Here is a 16,814-nt window from a genome sequence, read left to right on the forward strand (position 1 = left end):
AAAAAAACATTTTTTTTAACCTATTTTACTAATTGTATACTTATTTGTAAGTTTTTCTTATTGTGTGCATCTTTTTTTAATTTTTTATTATTTATTTATTTTTTATTTTTATTCCAAACTGGGTTTCTATGCTGCTGTGACAACTTGATTTATCCACTGTAGGATTAATAAAGTCCTATCTATCTATCTATCTATCTATCTATCTATCTATCAAAACTTATTCAACACATTATAAACAGCAATGGAAGAAGTATTCAGCTCTTTTATTTAAATAAAAGTATTAAAACTGCACTGTGAAATTACTCCACTTTAAGTTAAAGTATTTGCATTTAAAACCTAACTTAAGTTGCACTATTTTATTTTTTAATTATGATGAGATATACATCGTAAAAATATAAGATTGTATTCAGTCTGTATTTTTTTTTGCCTTTTTAAAAAAGATTCTTAATCTATTTTAACCCATGCTGCTGTAACATGATCATTTCCCCTCTCGGGCTCAATAAAGTATTAATCTACAGTGACGCATCATATCCTATAAAATCATCATATGGTGTTTCTGTTCTGTAATAACCACATATCTCTAAAAAAAATCCGTAAACTCAGAAAACTTTCCAGTGAATCCAAGAGGGTTTTAAAATATTTATTTAGCTTTAAAAACAAGTAGATTTTTCTCAGCCCATTAAGGAAAATCTAAAACTTTTATTTATCTTAAACATTCAAATTCAAAAATGACCAAATTTTGGAGATATACGGGTTTTTACTGGACACGAAGGGTATGAAAAACTGTAATTTGAAAAGTCAAGACAAATGTAGAGCTGTACAAAAAGTCAAACATTTACCTCTGAGATTTAATGGAGTAGAAGTATAAAGTTGCACTAAACTGGAAATTAAACAAATACTTCAAATTTGTACTCCAGTGCAGTGTTGTGGCTGCATGTGTCCGCTTTACAGTACAAGTATTATCAAATATTCTTTCATTTTTAAAAGTAAAAGTACTTTTTATGCAGCAGAACGGCTGTTTATATTGTGTAAAATATTATATTTGGTCGTCAATAATGTCTTTATACTTTCTTTTCTAGTTAAACATATGACATTGCGTCACATTTTATAAACCGACTAGTTTTTGTGGGTTAAATTTCTCCTTCTGGTGTCTGTAGCTGAAATATCAAGCCTTAAAAAAATGGAAATACTCTGGAGTTTTCTCTGAAACTGTATTTTCATACATGAGGAAAAAAATGCCTCTAAGATGAGGAAAAAAAAAAAGAAAAAGCGCGCTGCGTCGGTATAGAGCTTTATTCTAAAACAGGTCCAAGTACATTTCATCGACTGAACGAGGTGGAGAGCGTCGTCTCCTCCGCTCTGCATGAAAAATTAACATCTAGTTCAATTGCAAGTGTGTGCGTGGAATCTAAAATTTTTTAGGCTTCTTGAAATAATTCTGCCAACACAGACCTGTTTGCGTGTGAGCACCGGTGGTGTACGGCGCCCTCTGCTGGAGTTACTGTAATACTGCACATCCTCAGAAAAAGCTCGACTCCCGGGAATCCATCTTCGAGTTTTTTACAGCTACAGTATGAAGCAGACTGACGACATATAAAATATAAATAAGGGAAAGTTGAAGTTATTTTCAACTAGACAAAACAAAACAAAACAAAAAAATCTTTTTTTTTTTCCGACCAGCTTTAAACCTCCAGATTCAATTCTGTCTTACAGATAAACAGACAAACAAGGTAAACAAAGCCAACGAGATCATTTCCAGGAATTCAGCCGACTTCCAGCTGACGAGATGAGCTGCAAGTGCGTCGTCACGAACATAAAAAAAAGGAAAAAAAAAAAAAAGGTTTCCGGGGCCACGTTAGAGCCGATCTGAGCGATGTAACGTCAACCCGTCACACACCGAATTTAAATCCTTTAAATAAAACGTAACGATTGGAGTTCAACAGCTCAATATGAGCACGGCGTTTTGTTTTGAAATTCAACACCAAATCTGACGCCACTCTTTCTTTTCACGGATGTTATGAAATAAAAGAAAAGTTAACATGAGGCTTTTAAAAGGTGGGCGGGGCCAAGTCCAGATCAAAGAGAGGAAAAAAAAAACAAACGGAACAAAGTTAATGGAAAATACGAGCAAAAAAATACTTTAACTACAGTGTTTTTCAAAATAAAATACATCATGGAGAAGAAGAAAGAGTGCAAATTGTTTTTGTTTTGTTTTCGCACAGATTTTTTTCTAATCATGTCTCAGGAAGTAACGGAAAAACGCCGCGTCATGTACTACAGCCCCGCTGAAAAGTACACGGCGCGTTCGCATCGACGTTTTTCTCGGGCCGTCATCAGTCAGGTGAGCGCGGGGAACCGAACAACTAAGAAAGACCAACAAAAAAAAAAAAAAATCAATCTATACATAATAGATATTCTTTTTCTTTTTTCTTCTTTTTTATATATATATATATATATATAATTAATCAAAGCCCATGCACGAGATAATTATATTTAAAGCAAAAAAACAAAAAAAAAATCTTAAACCTGTGACTAAGCTGCAGTTACAAGACAATTTGGACAGTCGCAACAAATGGAAAGTTCCATTCAGGAAATGAAGCACGTGGTGAAACGTAGGGGAAAATAATGCACATGAATTTTGCATAGGCACAGCAGGGGGTTGTGGGGGAGGGGTTCAGGTCAGGGCTTTAAGGCGACCCTTGGAGGGGGTTTTGAGTCCTTTTTTTGTGTTTTGGCCCTTCACTCCTTCTTTTTTCTTTTTCTTTCTTCTTCTACTTCCCGTAGAACTTCTTGTTGAGCAGGAAGATGAGCAGGTTGACGTTGATGGTGGCGCGGTCGAACAGCTTCATCACCGCCACGCCTTCGTACTGCAGCTGCAGGAGATCCTGAAAACAGAAAAGAAAAAAGAACCAGAACAGAAAGATCAGACGGTTTCACAACAGGATGCGTTCAGACGATCTCAAAACATCTGGAGCGGAGCCGATTGAGGCATTTTTTTTTTTTTTTTTTTAAATTGCATCATTTTTTTTTTTTTGGTCTAGTATGTTTCCACACATGAAATTGTGACTCTGTTCTTTGCTCTCAGTGTAAAAACAGGAGTCTCCAACCTTTTTCGAGCTCTTCGTGTTTAGTACCATTTATTCACATAGCTGAGCTCCACCCAAACCAGCTTCTTTCATGTGAACAGGAACACATTGATAGCGTTTGCACACGTTTTGTATCCCGACAGCTTCGATTCAACAGCGTGTGCGTGCTTTTTTTCTGTTTTAATATCTTAAAAATCGACAGCCACTTGTTATGTCTGTGATGCTGCTAATTAATTTACGGTATCTAAAAAAAACAATAAAATACAACGAGTTCACCAAGATGACTGTGATTGTGATTTTTATTGAAAGTGACTGAAAGTTAAAGTTCAGCTGTTGCTAAGGTCATTTTGAACATTTTCTTATAGTGATATTTATGTTTGATTACTTATTTTGTTAAAAGAAAAAAAAAATACATGAAGGAGCAGGTCATATTTTTCCTCATGCATTTCAGTTTTCAATTCGATAGATTGGATTGATTGTAATAATTTTAATTAACCTGAAGATACTCCGTATTAAAGGAGTCGGATCGGGAACAAAAAAATGAAAAAAACTTGACGGGATATTGTTGTATGAAACGGGAAGAATACCTGATATTCTAACTGTAACGTCTCCAAGTGAACGCCCATGAACTTGGCCTTCACCTCGAACACGCCGACGGACTCCGACGGAGAAATCTCAAAGATCGCGTTCTTGAACCTGCGACGAGAAAAAAAAAAAAAAAAAGAGTGAAAACAGATCGAAAGAGTGACCGGGGTCAAAGTTCAAGATGAAATGAAATACACACATTTTGATAAAAAAAAAAAAAGCTGTAATTGTGTTTAATTTTGTAACAACAGCCATTTTGAATCAAGTTTTTCCAGAATATAATTTTTTTCTACATCTTAAACTTTAAAGAAAAGACGAGCACTCACTGGTTGGGCTGCAGGTCCTCGATGGCGATCAGGACGCCCTTCTCTTGCAGCCGGGACGCCGTGTACTTCTGGGAAACCTGCTTGCTCTTCTTGGTCTTGTTGTCGCCGGGTTTCTTGGACACTCTGAGGACAGAAAGAGACAGACGTGTGTACAATACAAGATAAACGCAACATTAAAGGTTTTAAAGGTTCCTCGACTGCATTATTCTCACAAATACCTGTTTGGAAAAGAATCAGCGGGAAAACATAAAGAATATTTTTAATCTTTGGTGCATATAGAGTAGCTTTTTCTTCTTTAGATGAATATGGTGAATCATCAGCTCGATGTGAAACAGATGCATGTGTGTGTGTGTGTGTGTGTGTGTGTGTACGTGTGTGTGTGTGTACGTGTGGTCTGATAACACGGAATAATTTCCTCTTCTGACTCACAAACATGTGAGTCAGAAGAGGAAATTATTGATTCAGATCAGACAGCAGCATTCAGCCCTCCAGGAGTAACACAGGCCCAGATTACAGGTCCAAAATAAAAAGACAATTATCCAAATTTTTCACTAGATTGGTGCCAAATAAACAAATAAAATCTGAGATAGGTCAATTTAAGTTGGGCGATTATGGATCTAAAATAATGTTAATAATAATGTTTTTTGCAATAACGATATCGGGTTTCCAATCAGATTGAGTCAGATCCACCGCTGGCTCCTCCCCCCCAGCTCGTCCAAATATGGTCACTTCCTGCTCCAAAACCACGCCGAACTAGCAAAGATGGCGCCGGACAAAAATTTAAGCTCGAGGCTTCACATCGGCCGTTCACAAAGTTAATGGGGTGACATCATTGCTGGTTGACGCTTGCAAAATACAGAAGTTTATTTTACTGCACTGTCGGCAGATTCGACGATGTTTCGGTCTGATTTTCTGAAGTTCAACGCCGACGTTTATCCATTAATAAACTAATTATTGGCTTTCGTTGAACTTTTATTTTCACTTACAGTAACGTGTCAAACTGAATCATTTACCTTTTAGTCCGCACAATGAATCCATCGATTTAACTCGATTTAACTGAAGAATACAGGCGGCCGTGCTTGATGCTGGATAAATGTAAGTCCTACGATTTCGCTGCGTAACGGTATGACGTCATATTAAGAATTATACCGGTATGACGTGGAACAAACAGCGCCGTTACACGACTCTGCGGGAGGTTTCGGGGACTCGGAGCTCACTCACTTGCCCTTGCTGGCCAGGTTGTCCATGCAGGTCTTGATGTACTGGTTGTACGAGTCGATCTGCACGTTGTAGAAAGCGGTCTTGGAGTTCAGGCCGGTGTTGGTCTGCTGGAGCTTCACCAGCTCGGCTTTCCGACGCTGCCGATACCGCCTCTGATTCCTGATGTCCTGTAAGACGACACGCAAAACAAACTCAACACCTGACGGAAACCCGTTTTCTTTCAACCGTCCGACCCTCCGAGCGTTTATCCGTTTTCGTCGGGTTTACCTTGGAGATGTCGTTGATGAGGTCCTGGTAGCGGTTCTCCGGGTGCACCTTGCCCAGCTCCGCCAGCCTCTGCAGGTTGCTCTTGATCTTGTCCTTCTTGCCCTGCAGGGTGAGGCTGTCGTCCACCACCGGCTTCACCTGCTTCATCTTCTCGGGAGTCTTGGCGTCCCTGATGGCCCGCCGCTGCATGGCGCGCTGGTACTCCGCTTCCTGGAAACGCAGCAGGTCACCGACACGCGTCAACGATAAGAGCTCGAATAGAACTGAACGTAAAGTCTTTAGTTGTATCGACAGACCAAATAACCTTTTCCAGCCTTTAAAATTTCAAAGTGAAAGTTTAATGTCCGTTTTAAATTGGTTTGGCTCCAGTGTATAAATATTATTTCTTATACGTTAATTTGGTGCATTCTGCTGTAAATAAACAGCAGTAGTGTTATTATATACTTTACCATAAACTGAGTTGCTGCAGTAATCACCACTTTTAGTAGTACTTACAAAATAAAGTTTGTCTTTGGGCAGGTTTGAAAAGCGACTTCCTGTTTTATGTCGTAAGACGATTCAGTAGTTTTCCACTCAGGGTAAAAAAGAAAAATTGCTTCATGCAGGTACAAATCTTCTGATGAGATTCTGGTTTGTTGACAGTAATTACTGCTTCAAATGATTAATGTTCAGAACATAAACACAGTCTGTTTAGGGTTGGGTTTTTTTGGACCATGGGTCCACGGCATCAGCAGTGTACTGAATGTTATGTAAAATAGGTTTTTTTTGCTGATAAAGCAGGTTTTGTTTGGAAAAGGCTTAATTTGTGCCGTGTTTCTTTCAGCGGAGTTTCTGTTGAGAACCTTTTACTGCGGAGACAAAATTGCAAACTCTCACAAATATTAAGATATAGACAAGCTAAAGATAAGATATAACTAATGCTGAGATAAAGATAAAGATAAAGACAAAGGTAAGATAATGATAAAGATAAAGCTAAGCTGAAGCTAAAGCTAAGGCTAAGCTAAACTTAAAATAAGATCAAATAAGATCAAGTTAAGATTAAGATAAGATTTAGACAAAATAAGACTTTTCCAACAACTAAATATAAACAACATAGACACAAAGTAAAACCAAGTAACACAAAGTAAAATGCATTAATTACAATATTGGGTTAAATTTCAATGAATTATTGCGACTGAAAGAGTTGCTGTTTCTTTTCCACCGACCTGTTCTGGACTGGCGGTCGAATCCAGGATCTCGGTCAGCGTTTCGCCGGGCTGGAACCGGATCACATCCACGATGAGCCTCTTGGTGCTGGAAGGACACACAAAGAAACAGAGAGAGAGACGTAAGAAACCAAAAGAAACAAACCAATCAGTGCTCGAGTTTGTCGGCGTCGCGTCGACAAGTACGAACTCACTTGAGCAGGAGCGTCTTGGCGTCCATCTCGACGTTGGCCTCGCCGGGCACGTCAAATTTGTTGGCGAGCGTGAGCGACACCTCGGTCTTCCCCATCAGCTCTTTGTTGGGGTCGTCGGCGGGGAGAGGATTTTCACCTGAGATCGTACAACACAAGAGTAGTTCCTGTAAATAACTTGATTTAAGGTCAAGACATTTACGCGGAATTAAAAATGTCAGGCTTTTTCAAAAATTCATAGACTCCCATTCAACTTCTCATGAAATTCTCAGTCAATACAGTTGTTCCATCAGTTATCTCGGTGTTTTTAGCTTAAGTCACTCCTTCTTATTAGTTTTCTGGAGGTGCAACTGAAAATAATCCCTCATTCATTAGAAAAGAAGATTCAAAAAGACCTGTTTTTGGGGGGCGTGTACTGACAAGCATAACTGAATAATAAAAAAATTTAAAAAATGCTCTGAAAACAAAACAAAAAGCCATAATCTAATCCTGCTTCTTTGATTTTATATTTTTGTAAATCTCATCTTCTTGTTACTACAAAGTCGTCCTCCGCCTCCGCTCACCAATGAGGGACTCCACGGTGGGAACCTCGCCCAGGTCCTCGAGCAGCTCGTGGATGGGGTCGTTGTGCTCTGGAGCGATGGCGTCCTGATGGTCCAGCAGCAGCTAATGAGAAAAAAAAGTACCAAATCTCTTAGTTAGTCAAACTGTAGAAGATAAAAACTCTCAAAAAACACTTGAGGCCGGAGATACTACTTGTTTTTTAACCATGTGTCGTGAACGGTATATGAAAGTGTTCGTAGCTTACGGGTCTGAAAAATGAGGCCGATGCTGAAGTGCCTTGAGCTGCAATACTACTGAGTGCCACTAGAGGTCGGCTCCAAAAAGCCTCCGGCTCCATAGACTCCCATTCAACTTCTCTCATCAAATCCAAAGTGAATAAAATGTGTCCATCAGTTATCTCGGTGTTGTTAGCTAAAGTCACTCCTTCTTATTAGTTTTCTGGAGGTCCATCTGAAAATAATCCCTCATTCATGAGAAAAGAAGATTCAAAAAGATGTGTCCGTTTGATTGACAGGCCCGTGGTGCAGTCAGTTTTCCACTATCGGTGGGCGGGATGTAGTATTGTTGTGTTTCCATTCAGCTCGAATCAGATCCACCGCTCGCAAGTATATCTCCGGCTTCATATTTAGCGTAAAAAAAATAGAAAGAAAGTTCCAAACGATAACGGGAGGTGATCCAAACTCACCGTGTGAGTGTTGATCATCTCACCGATGGAGATGTAGATGACCGGTTTGGTGACCGTGACCAAGTCCGAGTACTGATCCACGTTGAACTTATCTTCCAGCGAGGGGACGTCGCACGCTGCCAGGAAGAAGCGCCTGCGATTGGAAGACGGAGGGATAAAGTTAGCCAAGAAAACAAAAAACAAAGAGCCTTTAAGGACAAAGACAATGCGAGGAGAAGAAATAAGAGGCGTCAACGTGAAGATGTCGGACCTGAACTTCTGGTAGGAGGTGCTCAGGTACTCGTTGATGGGGTTCAAGTGGGCGTTGTCTCCCAGGAACATCTTGTTGGAGGCGGCGTGCTGCAGCATCTTGGCGACGGAGCCCAGGTTTCGGCGCTGCTCGGTGCTCAGCTGACCGCCGGCGGACACCTCGATGATGTCGAAGGCGTCGGGCGCCACGATGGCCGGGTTCATGTAGCGGTAGTACAAAAGGTTCCCCACGATCTGAAACGTAAAAAAATAAAAAATAAAATGCTTCAAATGATCAGAAGATGTGGCGTCAGTTCAAGGGTTTATTTCCCTTTATTAGCATATAAATGCTCTTTAAATTGGCAAATATTAAGCCAAATACATTCATCGCTGTGATTTGAATTATTTAAAATGTTTCTAATGCCTGTGATCAATTTAATTTTCAGAAGGAAATGTTTTCATTTTTGAGAGACTATTTTAGAACCATTTAGATAAATCATGAGTAAAATAAGGAGAGTCAACGGTTTGTTGAGTGCGACTGCAAAGATGCGGGAAAGCTCACGAAAGTGTCCGGAGGAGGAGGAGGAAGAGGAAGAGGAGGAGGAGAAGGAGGAGGAGGAGCGGCGTGGCTCACCTTGATGTCAGAAGACAAGACAGAAGGAGGAAAACCCGAAACTCGGAAAAGAGACGCTGGAGCCGGTTGATGAGAAGGCGGAAAGAGAAGAGCGACACAAAAGGAAAGAAAAAAAACAAAACGGGAAAGAAATGTGGAACAAACGATGAAGGTTGTCAGTAAAAAGCAGTTAGATGAGGAGGGAAAGAGAAGAAACGCCAGAATTAAAGGGTCAGTTCAACCACAGTATTTCCTTCTACACCAACGTGTCTATCTCTCCGGAGAAGGATGTAGCCAATACTACGTCCCCGCCCACCAGCCTGTCAGCAACACAGGCCTGTCAATCAAACAGACACGCCTCCCCAAAAACAGGTCTTTTTGAGGCCCTAATATCTAATTAACGACGGGATCATTTTCAGATGGACCTCCAGAAAACTAATAAGATGGAGTGACTTTAGCTAACAACACCGAGATAACTTGTGGAAAATGTTTATTGACTTTGTATTTAATGATTGAAGTTGAATGGGAGTCTATGGAGCTGGAGATTTTTGGAATTGACCTCTAGTGGCACTCGGTGGTATTGCAGTTTTAAGGCTACGCCCCTTTTTATATACAAATAATCAAAATGAATTGAAACCACTGGGTTACGTGAGAACTGGGCATCGATAAATATTCTGTGCGATGTATATGAACTGACCCTTTAAAAAGACAGAGGAGCGACATTTTAACCTTGGAAATTTCAGACACAAACCTTGAGCAGCTCGTCTTCCGTAGAATCCGGGAACTTCTCGTGGAGGGTGTCCTTCAGCACCTTGGAGATGAACCTCATCCCGTATCTGACGGACAAAAACACAAACACAGACAGTCCAGTTTGTAAAAATGCGATCCACGCATCGGATGGAGTCGATGATGGAGGGGGGGAGGAGGAGTAGGAAACGTACGGGATTTTATCCACCGAGACCACGATAGCCGACAGGAATTTGTCGGTGATGGTCTTCATGTTCTTGATGGAGGCCTCCAGTCGCGTCCTCACCTCCTCGTGGGACATCGCCTGCTCCGGAGTGACGTCGTACGGCAGCTTGCTGTTGACGACGGCGCAGGGGAGGAAAAAACAAAACAAAGAGAGACCGAAAAAATGTTGTTACCGTCAAGTGCTGATGGGAATCTACTGGTGTCTAGTGTCAGAAAAAAAACAATAATAACAGAAGGCAAGAAAATCAGGACACAACAAAACGACGTGTGATCCGAATTGTAGCGAAAAGACTTGATACAGTTGAATTAATCCATAAATTCAAGATTAAGTGACTGAATCGGGTTTTTAGATTTGATATCTTAATAAAAGATTATGTGTTTTGTGTGTTTCCTTGTTTAAAGTTTTGTCCGAGTGTTCCAATTAGCTGATTTTTTTTTTTTTTTTTTTTTTAAATGACTTTTCTGTTAATTAATCAGGACTGTTCCCTGTCAAATTTGTAAAAATATCGAATTATATTAACAAAATATTATTATTTAACTTGAACGATATAATAAAAATGGTGCTTAAAAAGAAGTTATTATGGCTCACCTGGCCTCCCCGGTCTGCGTCTCCATCTGGTTCACCCAGCTCTTGTAGATGTCCACCGGGTCGGTCTTGATGTTTAGCGTTTTGTCGTCCATGATCTCCTTGACGACCGGAGCCAGGATCTGCCGCAGGGCGTTCTGGCCCCGCGCTCCTCTGTGGAAACTCACCACCATCTTGATGACGGTCGGGTTGCCCGTGACGATCTCCTTCATCTGGTCCACCTTCGACCTGCGGACGCAGCGTGCGAGAGGCGACGTTCGGGCGGGATCTCAAAAAATTGCGTTATTACGTTTGAATTTCAGCGAGCTCTCACTTGATCTCCTCCTGCAGGGCGGTTTTGAAGAGCTTCAGCAGCAGGTACTCCTCCCTCTGGTTGGAGGCGTAGTTGTACAGCGTGAAGATCACAGAGTCCATGAACTTTGTGGATTTATTCTGCGGCATTTGAAAGATCAGCTTGGCGAGATATGTGGGGTTGGTCTACAAAAAAGGAAGAGGATATTCAGATTTTTGTTCTTCATTAAAAACACAGATATAAAGCAATCAACGTAGAGATCGACCGATCATTGGCTATTATTCAATCTTTTTGAATCTTCTTTTCTAATGAATGAGGGATTATTTTCAGATGGACCTCCAGAAAACTAAGAAGGAGTGACTTTAGCTAACAACACCGAGGTAACTGATGGACACATTTTATTCACTTTGGATTTGATGAGAGAAGTTGGATGGGAGTCTATGGAGCCTGAGGCTTTTTGGAGCCGACCTCTAGTGGAATTCGCTGGTATTGCAGCTTAGGGCACTTCCTCATCGGCTTCACTTTTCAGACCTGAACGCTGCGAACACTTTTATATACAGTCAACGATTGAGGCTGGATCGGTCGACCCCTGAATCAAAGAGCGACGCTGTGCTGTACTGGTTTACCTGTAACAGGTAAAACAGGTACTGATAAGCTTCCAGTTTGAGCCTCTTCTCCTTGCTGAGAGCCTTCAGGCCGCCCCGCTGCTTGTTCATCATCATCATGTCGGACAGCTGGCTCTTGTTCTTCTTGGTAAGCTTCTTGCTGTGCGACACCACGTCCTGCAGGGTGATCTTGTTCTTCACCAGCAGGCCGATCTTGATGTCCATCAGGTTCAGGTCGTTCTCCAGCTGCTGGTTGGAGCGGATGTTGGTGACCACCTCCTCGCGGAGCCGCATCAGCTCCAGCTCCTCCTGGAAGTCCTGGTCGCTGTGGTCCAGCAGGTGGACGAACTTCCGCACCACCGCCATCGGAGGGTCTTCGGCGTTGACTGTCGGGAACGATCGGGAGGAAATTCGTCAAAACGAGACATCGGGACACCGATAACTTCGTTCAAATCCGCCGTCCGGGGTCCTACTTACTCAGCGTCTTGTAGTCGTCGCGGGCCTTGTTGGCTCTAATGAAAGCCTGAATCTTCACCACCTCATTGATCTGTGAGCGTAAAATAAACACCAATCACTCTGCTGATCGATAGCAACTCGAAAACAAACGAAGGAATCCCCAGAGAGAAGGAAAGGAAATGACTTTCATATGTCAAAGTGTTAAATGAGACGTCCCTCAAACCCCACAGGACGCTGGGTAAATGTCAAGAAGGAGATTTATGTCCCGGTAACATGATTTAAAGCTTTCATTAAATAAAATGCGATTCCTTCTCCGGGTTGTTTGTTAACTGTCCAGAATCAGCTAATTGTACTCGTCAGGGTTTTTAGGCAACAAACAACTCACGTGATCTTTGAAGTACTTTAGGCGATCCTTGTACTTCTTACGAGCTTGATGCATCCGAACCATGGACTGGATCTGAGACGGAACAAAAGCAAATCCCTTTTCAAAAACCTGTATTTTTTACACCACTGATAAATATCACAGATTACTGGGACTGCTTTCAAAACTTTTACCTTGACGGCTTCTTTGCTGTGATCGCCCAGGAACTGCTTACGGTCTTTGAACTTCTTCCTCTGTTTGTAGCCTTTCCAGTGGGCCTGAGAAAAAAACAAACATGTTTGATCAGCAAGACATAATTATAATAATAAGTTCTTGAAACCCAGTTTCCCAAAAAGTTTGGATGCTGGTAAAATAGAAATAAAAAATAACTGCTATGATTTGCAAATCATGTAAACCCAAATTTAATTGAAAAAAGACCAAAGACAACATGTCAAATGTTGAAACTAATTTTATTGTTTTATGAAAAATATGTGCTCATTTTGAATTTGATGCCAGCAACGCGTCTCAGAAAAGTCAGGACCAGTGTGTTGCATCACCTCTTTTTTATTTATTTTTTTTATTTTACAACACTCTGAAAACGTTTGGGAACTGAGGAGACTGGTTTCTGGAGTTTTGAAAGTAAAATGTTGTCCCATTCTTGTCCGTGATTTATGTCTATTTTTTAGTACAATGTTGCCCAAGATTCAATCTTGGTTTTTCGGCCTTGTCCCTTGCGTACAGAGATTTCTCCAGATTCTTTGAATCCTTGAATCATATTATGTACTATCGTTGATAAACAATGATTTTTTAACATTTTACACAGCGTCCCAACTTTTTGGTTCTATATTAGGACTGATGTTTTTTCCACGTATAAACTTGCGATCTCACCTGTATGCACGTGACAGCCGGGTCTTGGGATTTCAGGAAGTTAATCCGCTCCTTCTGGCCATTTCTCACCAGGTAGCCACGGCAACGAGCTTGGAGCTTGGTAATTAGCGTCTCGTTGGCAAGCCACAGCTGCTCTCGATTGTAGGCTGTGGTTACCCCGGAAACCACCCCCTGACAGGGAGAGTAAAACAGACAGTTTAATGGAAACCCATGAACATGGAGCGCTGCGTGGTGGTGGTGGTGGTGGTGGTGGGATGCGGGTGGGGGCAGAGAGTGGTACGTACCTGGATGTCCTCCTTGTTGAGTTGGGTGTTGTTCTGCTGGAAGCCCTCCGGCTCCACCCAGGTGCCCTCCTTGGTGTTCAGGTTGTAGTAGTAGTTGTGTCCTCCCTTCACCCAGTGTTTGACGAAGTCACTGCCGTTATCACCTGGACAGACAGCAGGACGGGAAGCGTGTCAGCAAGAAGACAGTACGGCTGCATCCAGAGAGACTTTAAATCTCTCGGAAGAAGTAAATTTCTTCGCGGTTTGGAAGAAGACTTTTTAACGACCGTGTTGATTTTAAGACCGCGCTCCTTCTACGAGAGGTCGTTCCCCCGTTGCTCTCCTCACCGTCTTTCTTTTTGTCCTCTTTAATCTTGGACAGGTCCTCCTGGTAGGTCTGCGAGCACTCCGAGGTGACGCCGTACAGTCCCGCTCCCGGGTTACGCAGCGCCGCCAGAGTCTGAGCGGCGTCTCCGCTGTCCACCGCCTCATTGACCGCCTGGATGGACTGAGAGACTGCAGGGGTACAAAACACAAATATCATCAAGCCTTTTTTTTTTCTGTCTTGTTCTGACTACGAGTACAGAAAGGTAGCCAATAAAAATAAATGAAAATGTGTGTGTTTTCTTACACTGTAGGGCCTCCTTTGTGTCCTGGTTCGCCCTCATGATGGCATCCTGGATCTCATCCAGCCACAGCACAGCAGAGGGATCCTGGGTCTCCTGGAAGGACAGGAAACATGAAGCATGTTTAGAAAGTGGACAAGAATCACAGACACACGCACACGCATGTATAAATTTGTAGCATAAGTAGCAGAGTGGGTAAGAAAATCCCGATGGACATCTGGACCTTGGACAGAGGACACACACCTTATTGCAAAAAGTAGGTTGTTAGGAAGTGTATGTAGTAAAAGAAAAAGTTTATGTTGGTTTGATTTTGTTAAAATTTTGATTTTCTAAATTTGAAGTCCTGCAGTGGCACAGAGATGCCTCCAGGTGGTGCACTCCGTCTCTGTAATACAGTTAGTGGCAGCTGTTTGCTACTTGTTGCTGCTGCCCCCCCCCCCCCCCCCCTTCATGTGGTGCTACAGGGCGGTGGAGAGGAGGTGTGTTCATGTGTGTGTATGTGAAAGAAGTGGGCGGGTGAGGCTGATACCAGAGCTCCACTATTTCTTATGAAGGAGGAGGAGGGGGAGGAAGAGGGGAGGGAGGAGGGGGAGGAGGAGGGAGGCTGGGCTGCGAACATCTGCAGCAGCATGCAGAGTTAATCCAACATGGGCTCCGTCTTTAGAGTAAATGAAGTCGTACCTGAGCCGGCGCTGATTAGTGTTTGTGTGCGTTCGAGTGCTGTAATGAGTGTTTGTGGGTCGGTGATGCGTCACCGCAACTAGACAGGGTGTGTCGCAGGCGGGGGGAGGAAGAGGAGGAGGAAGAGGAGGAGGAGGAGGAGGAGGACTTTGATTGTAGCTCGTCGTGGAAATAGAGGAAGTGACAGAAGAAGGAGGTTTTACTACCACTGACTGTAAAAGTGGACGTAGCTTCGGTGCTCTGAAATATGAGGCCTTAAACTGCAATACCACCGAGCACCACTAGAGGTCGGCTGCAAAAAAGCCTCTATAGACTCCCATTCAACTTCTCTCATCAAATCCAAAGTGAGTAAAATGTGTCCATCAGTTATCTCGGTGTTGTTAGCTAAAGTCACTCCTTCTTATTAGATTTCTGGAGGTCCATCTGAAAATAATCCCTCATTCATTAGAAAAGAAGATTCAAGAAGACCTGTTTTTGGGGGCGTGTCTGTTTGATTGACAGGTCTGTGGTGCAGTCAGGTTACAGTTATCGGTGGGCGGGACGTAGTATCGCCAGGTGTCCGACCAGATCGAGTCAGATCCACTGCTGGCTCCTCCCCCAGCTCGTCCAAATATGGTCACTTCCTGCTCCAAACCGCTCTGAACTAGCAAAGATGGCGACGACCAAATTCCGAACTCGATGCTTCGTAACGGGTGACATCACTGCTGGTTGCCGCTTAGTTTTACTCATATTTATAATAAATCTTTATTAACTTTACTTCAAGACAACGGTTCTTTCTTTTCTTTTTCTTTTTGAACTTCCTCAGAAACCGTGACATCATTTGTGTGTCTTTATGTGGGAAACTTGAAAACATCCACACACACACACACACACACACACACACACATACACACACACTCTTTACATAGTGCCCTGTTGCGATTGTTGCGAGCTACAAAGTGAAGCGATAACCATCTGAAAGAAGCATTTTTCAGCTTGTTAGTCAGTCTGGCAGGACTTCCTGCTGTTCATCTAAGCCCCGCCTCCCCAGCCCACAGACCCACAGTCTTTCTGACTCACTCTTTCAAATCCTGCAAGAGGTAAATGAGGCGACGCACCGAGAAGGCCGACAGCCTCACGTCACCTGAAAGCTCGACTTCATCTTCGTCCATCCTCCTCTTCCTCCTCTGAGGAGAAATACCTCGTTGGCATCGACGCTTTTGAAACACCAAGAGGAAGCTCGCGCTGCTCTAAACACTTCCTCCATCACCTCATTCAACCAGAAGACGGTGTGTGTGTGTGTGTGTGTGTGTGTGTGTGTGTGTGTGTGTGTGTGTGCCCGTGGGTCTCCCCCTCTCCCACCCCCCTGGTTTAATATGGCGCTACAGCTTTCTGCCCTTTTATGGAAGCAGACGACGGAGGCCCCAAGCTTGTTATTTCCGACGCCTGTGAAATGGGCAGGAAAAAAATAGCTCGCTGTTTTCTTTTCCAAACCACATTTTTTTCTTTTTTTTTTATGAAGATAGTTCCCAAGATTTTACATGTAACTCATGATGTTGACATTTAAAACAGGAGTGGGGCGGCCAAGTATTTGTAACCCTGATAAAAAGGCGAAGTTTATCTGTATTTACGCAGGACAAAAAAAGACTTGGGAGATAAAAAAAAAAAAAAGACAAAAAAAAGACTTGGGAGAAAATGGGAACATTTAACTTGGATTCAGCTAAAACAGGCTCCGGCAGGGAAAAACATCCCGAACAAGATGAACCGAATGTAAAATGCGCTGCACAAACACGCCACGGAACGAGAAGCCGGCGTCTCTCGAGTAACGACAGCACAAGCAAACGAGTCCGACGGAACCGGACGGTCCGAGCAAAAGATCCAAGAGAGGGAAGAGGAAGTAAAAGAGGCTGAGATAAAACAGAAGATCTGAGAGGAAGTGTGTGTGTGTGTGTGTGTGTGTGTGTGTGTGTGTGTGTGTGTGTGTGGAGATGATCACATCACCGTGACATCAGCGTCTTGGTCAAGTCATGTGATGCTCAGAGTCACATGAAGCCGTCTGCAGCCGCAGACTCACTGACACTGTTAAGTAGTATTTGTGTAAATATTATATTTTATTGATTGTTCTGTAGTATTT

The 16,814-nt window shown here is 42.6% G+C and overlaps 1 protein-coding gene across 2 annotated transcripts in view; it reads right to left on the bottom strand.

Annotated features, from left to right (window-relative positions):
* Nucleotides 1-1,275: 1,275 nt before the first annotated feature.
* Nucleotides 1,276-16,814, bottom strand: part of iqgap1 (IQ motif containing GTPase activating protein 1) — a 44,301-nt gene continuing 28,762 nt past the window's right edge. For both annotated transcript variants that reach the window (XM_069175126.1, XM_069175125.1), the window contains exons 16-37: nucleotides 14,026-14,116; nucleotides 13,743-13,910; nucleotides 13,416-13,558; nucleotides 13,132-13,302; nucleotides 12,438-12,521; nucleotides 12,268-12,339; nucleotides 11,904-11,973; nucleotides 11,448-11,812; nucleotides 10,843-11,006; nucleotides 10,533-10,757; nucleotides 9,913-10,053; nucleotides 9,723-9,807; nucleotides 8,381-8,613; nucleotides 8,131-8,263; nucleotides 7,445-7,547; nucleotides 6,885-7,020; nucleotides 6,691-6,778; nucleotides 5,486-5,695; nucleotides 5,219-5,385; nucleotides 3,998-4,120; nucleotides 3,674-3,782; nucleotides 1,276-2,885 (exon numbers count right to left, since the gene is read on the bottom strand). In XM_069175126.1, coding sequence (XP_069031227.1) covers nucleotides 2,772-2,885; nucleotides 3,674-3,782; nucleotides 3,998-4,120; nucleotides 5,219-5,385; nucleotides 5,486-5,695; nucleotides 6,691-6,778; nucleotides 6,885-7,020; nucleotides 7,445-7,547; nucleotides 8,131-8,263; nucleotides 8,381-8,613; nucleotides 9,723-9,807; nucleotides 9,913-10,053; nucleotides 10,533-10,757; nucleotides 10,843-11,006; nucleotides 11,448-11,812; nucleotides 11,904-11,973; nucleotides 12,268-12,339; nucleotides 12,438-12,521; nucleotides 13,132-13,302; nucleotides 13,416-13,558; nucleotides 13,743-13,910; nucleotides 14,026-14,116 — 3,195 coding nt within the window. In that variant the 3' untranslated portion in view covers nucleotides 1,276-2,771. The remainder of the gene's footprint in view (nucleotides 2,886-3,673; nucleotides 3,783-3,997; nucleotides 4,121-5,218; nucleotides 5,386-5,485; nucleotides 5,696-6,690; nucleotides 6,779-6,884; nucleotides 7,021-7,444; nucleotides 7,548-8,130; nucleotides 8,264-8,380; nucleotides 8,614-9,722; nucleotides 9,808-9,912; nucleotides 10,054-10,532; nucleotides 10,758-10,842; nucleotides 11,007-11,447; nucleotides 11,813-11,903; nucleotides 11,974-12,267; nucleotides 12,340-12,437; nucleotides 12,522-13,131; nucleotides 13,303-13,415; nucleotides 13,559-13,742; nucleotides 13,911-14,025; nucleotides 14,117-16,814) is intronic.

The sequence above is a fragment of the Embiotoca jacksoni genome, unplaced genomic scaffold (assembly GCF_022577435.1).
Source record: "Embiotoca jacksoni isolate LCO1_2020_lvr unplaced genomic scaffold, fEmbJac1.0.p SCAF_64, whole genome shotgun sequence".
NCBI classification, from domain to species: domain Eukaryota; kingdom Metazoa; phylum Chordata; class Actinopteri; family Embiotocidae; genus Embiotoca; species Embiotoca jacksoni.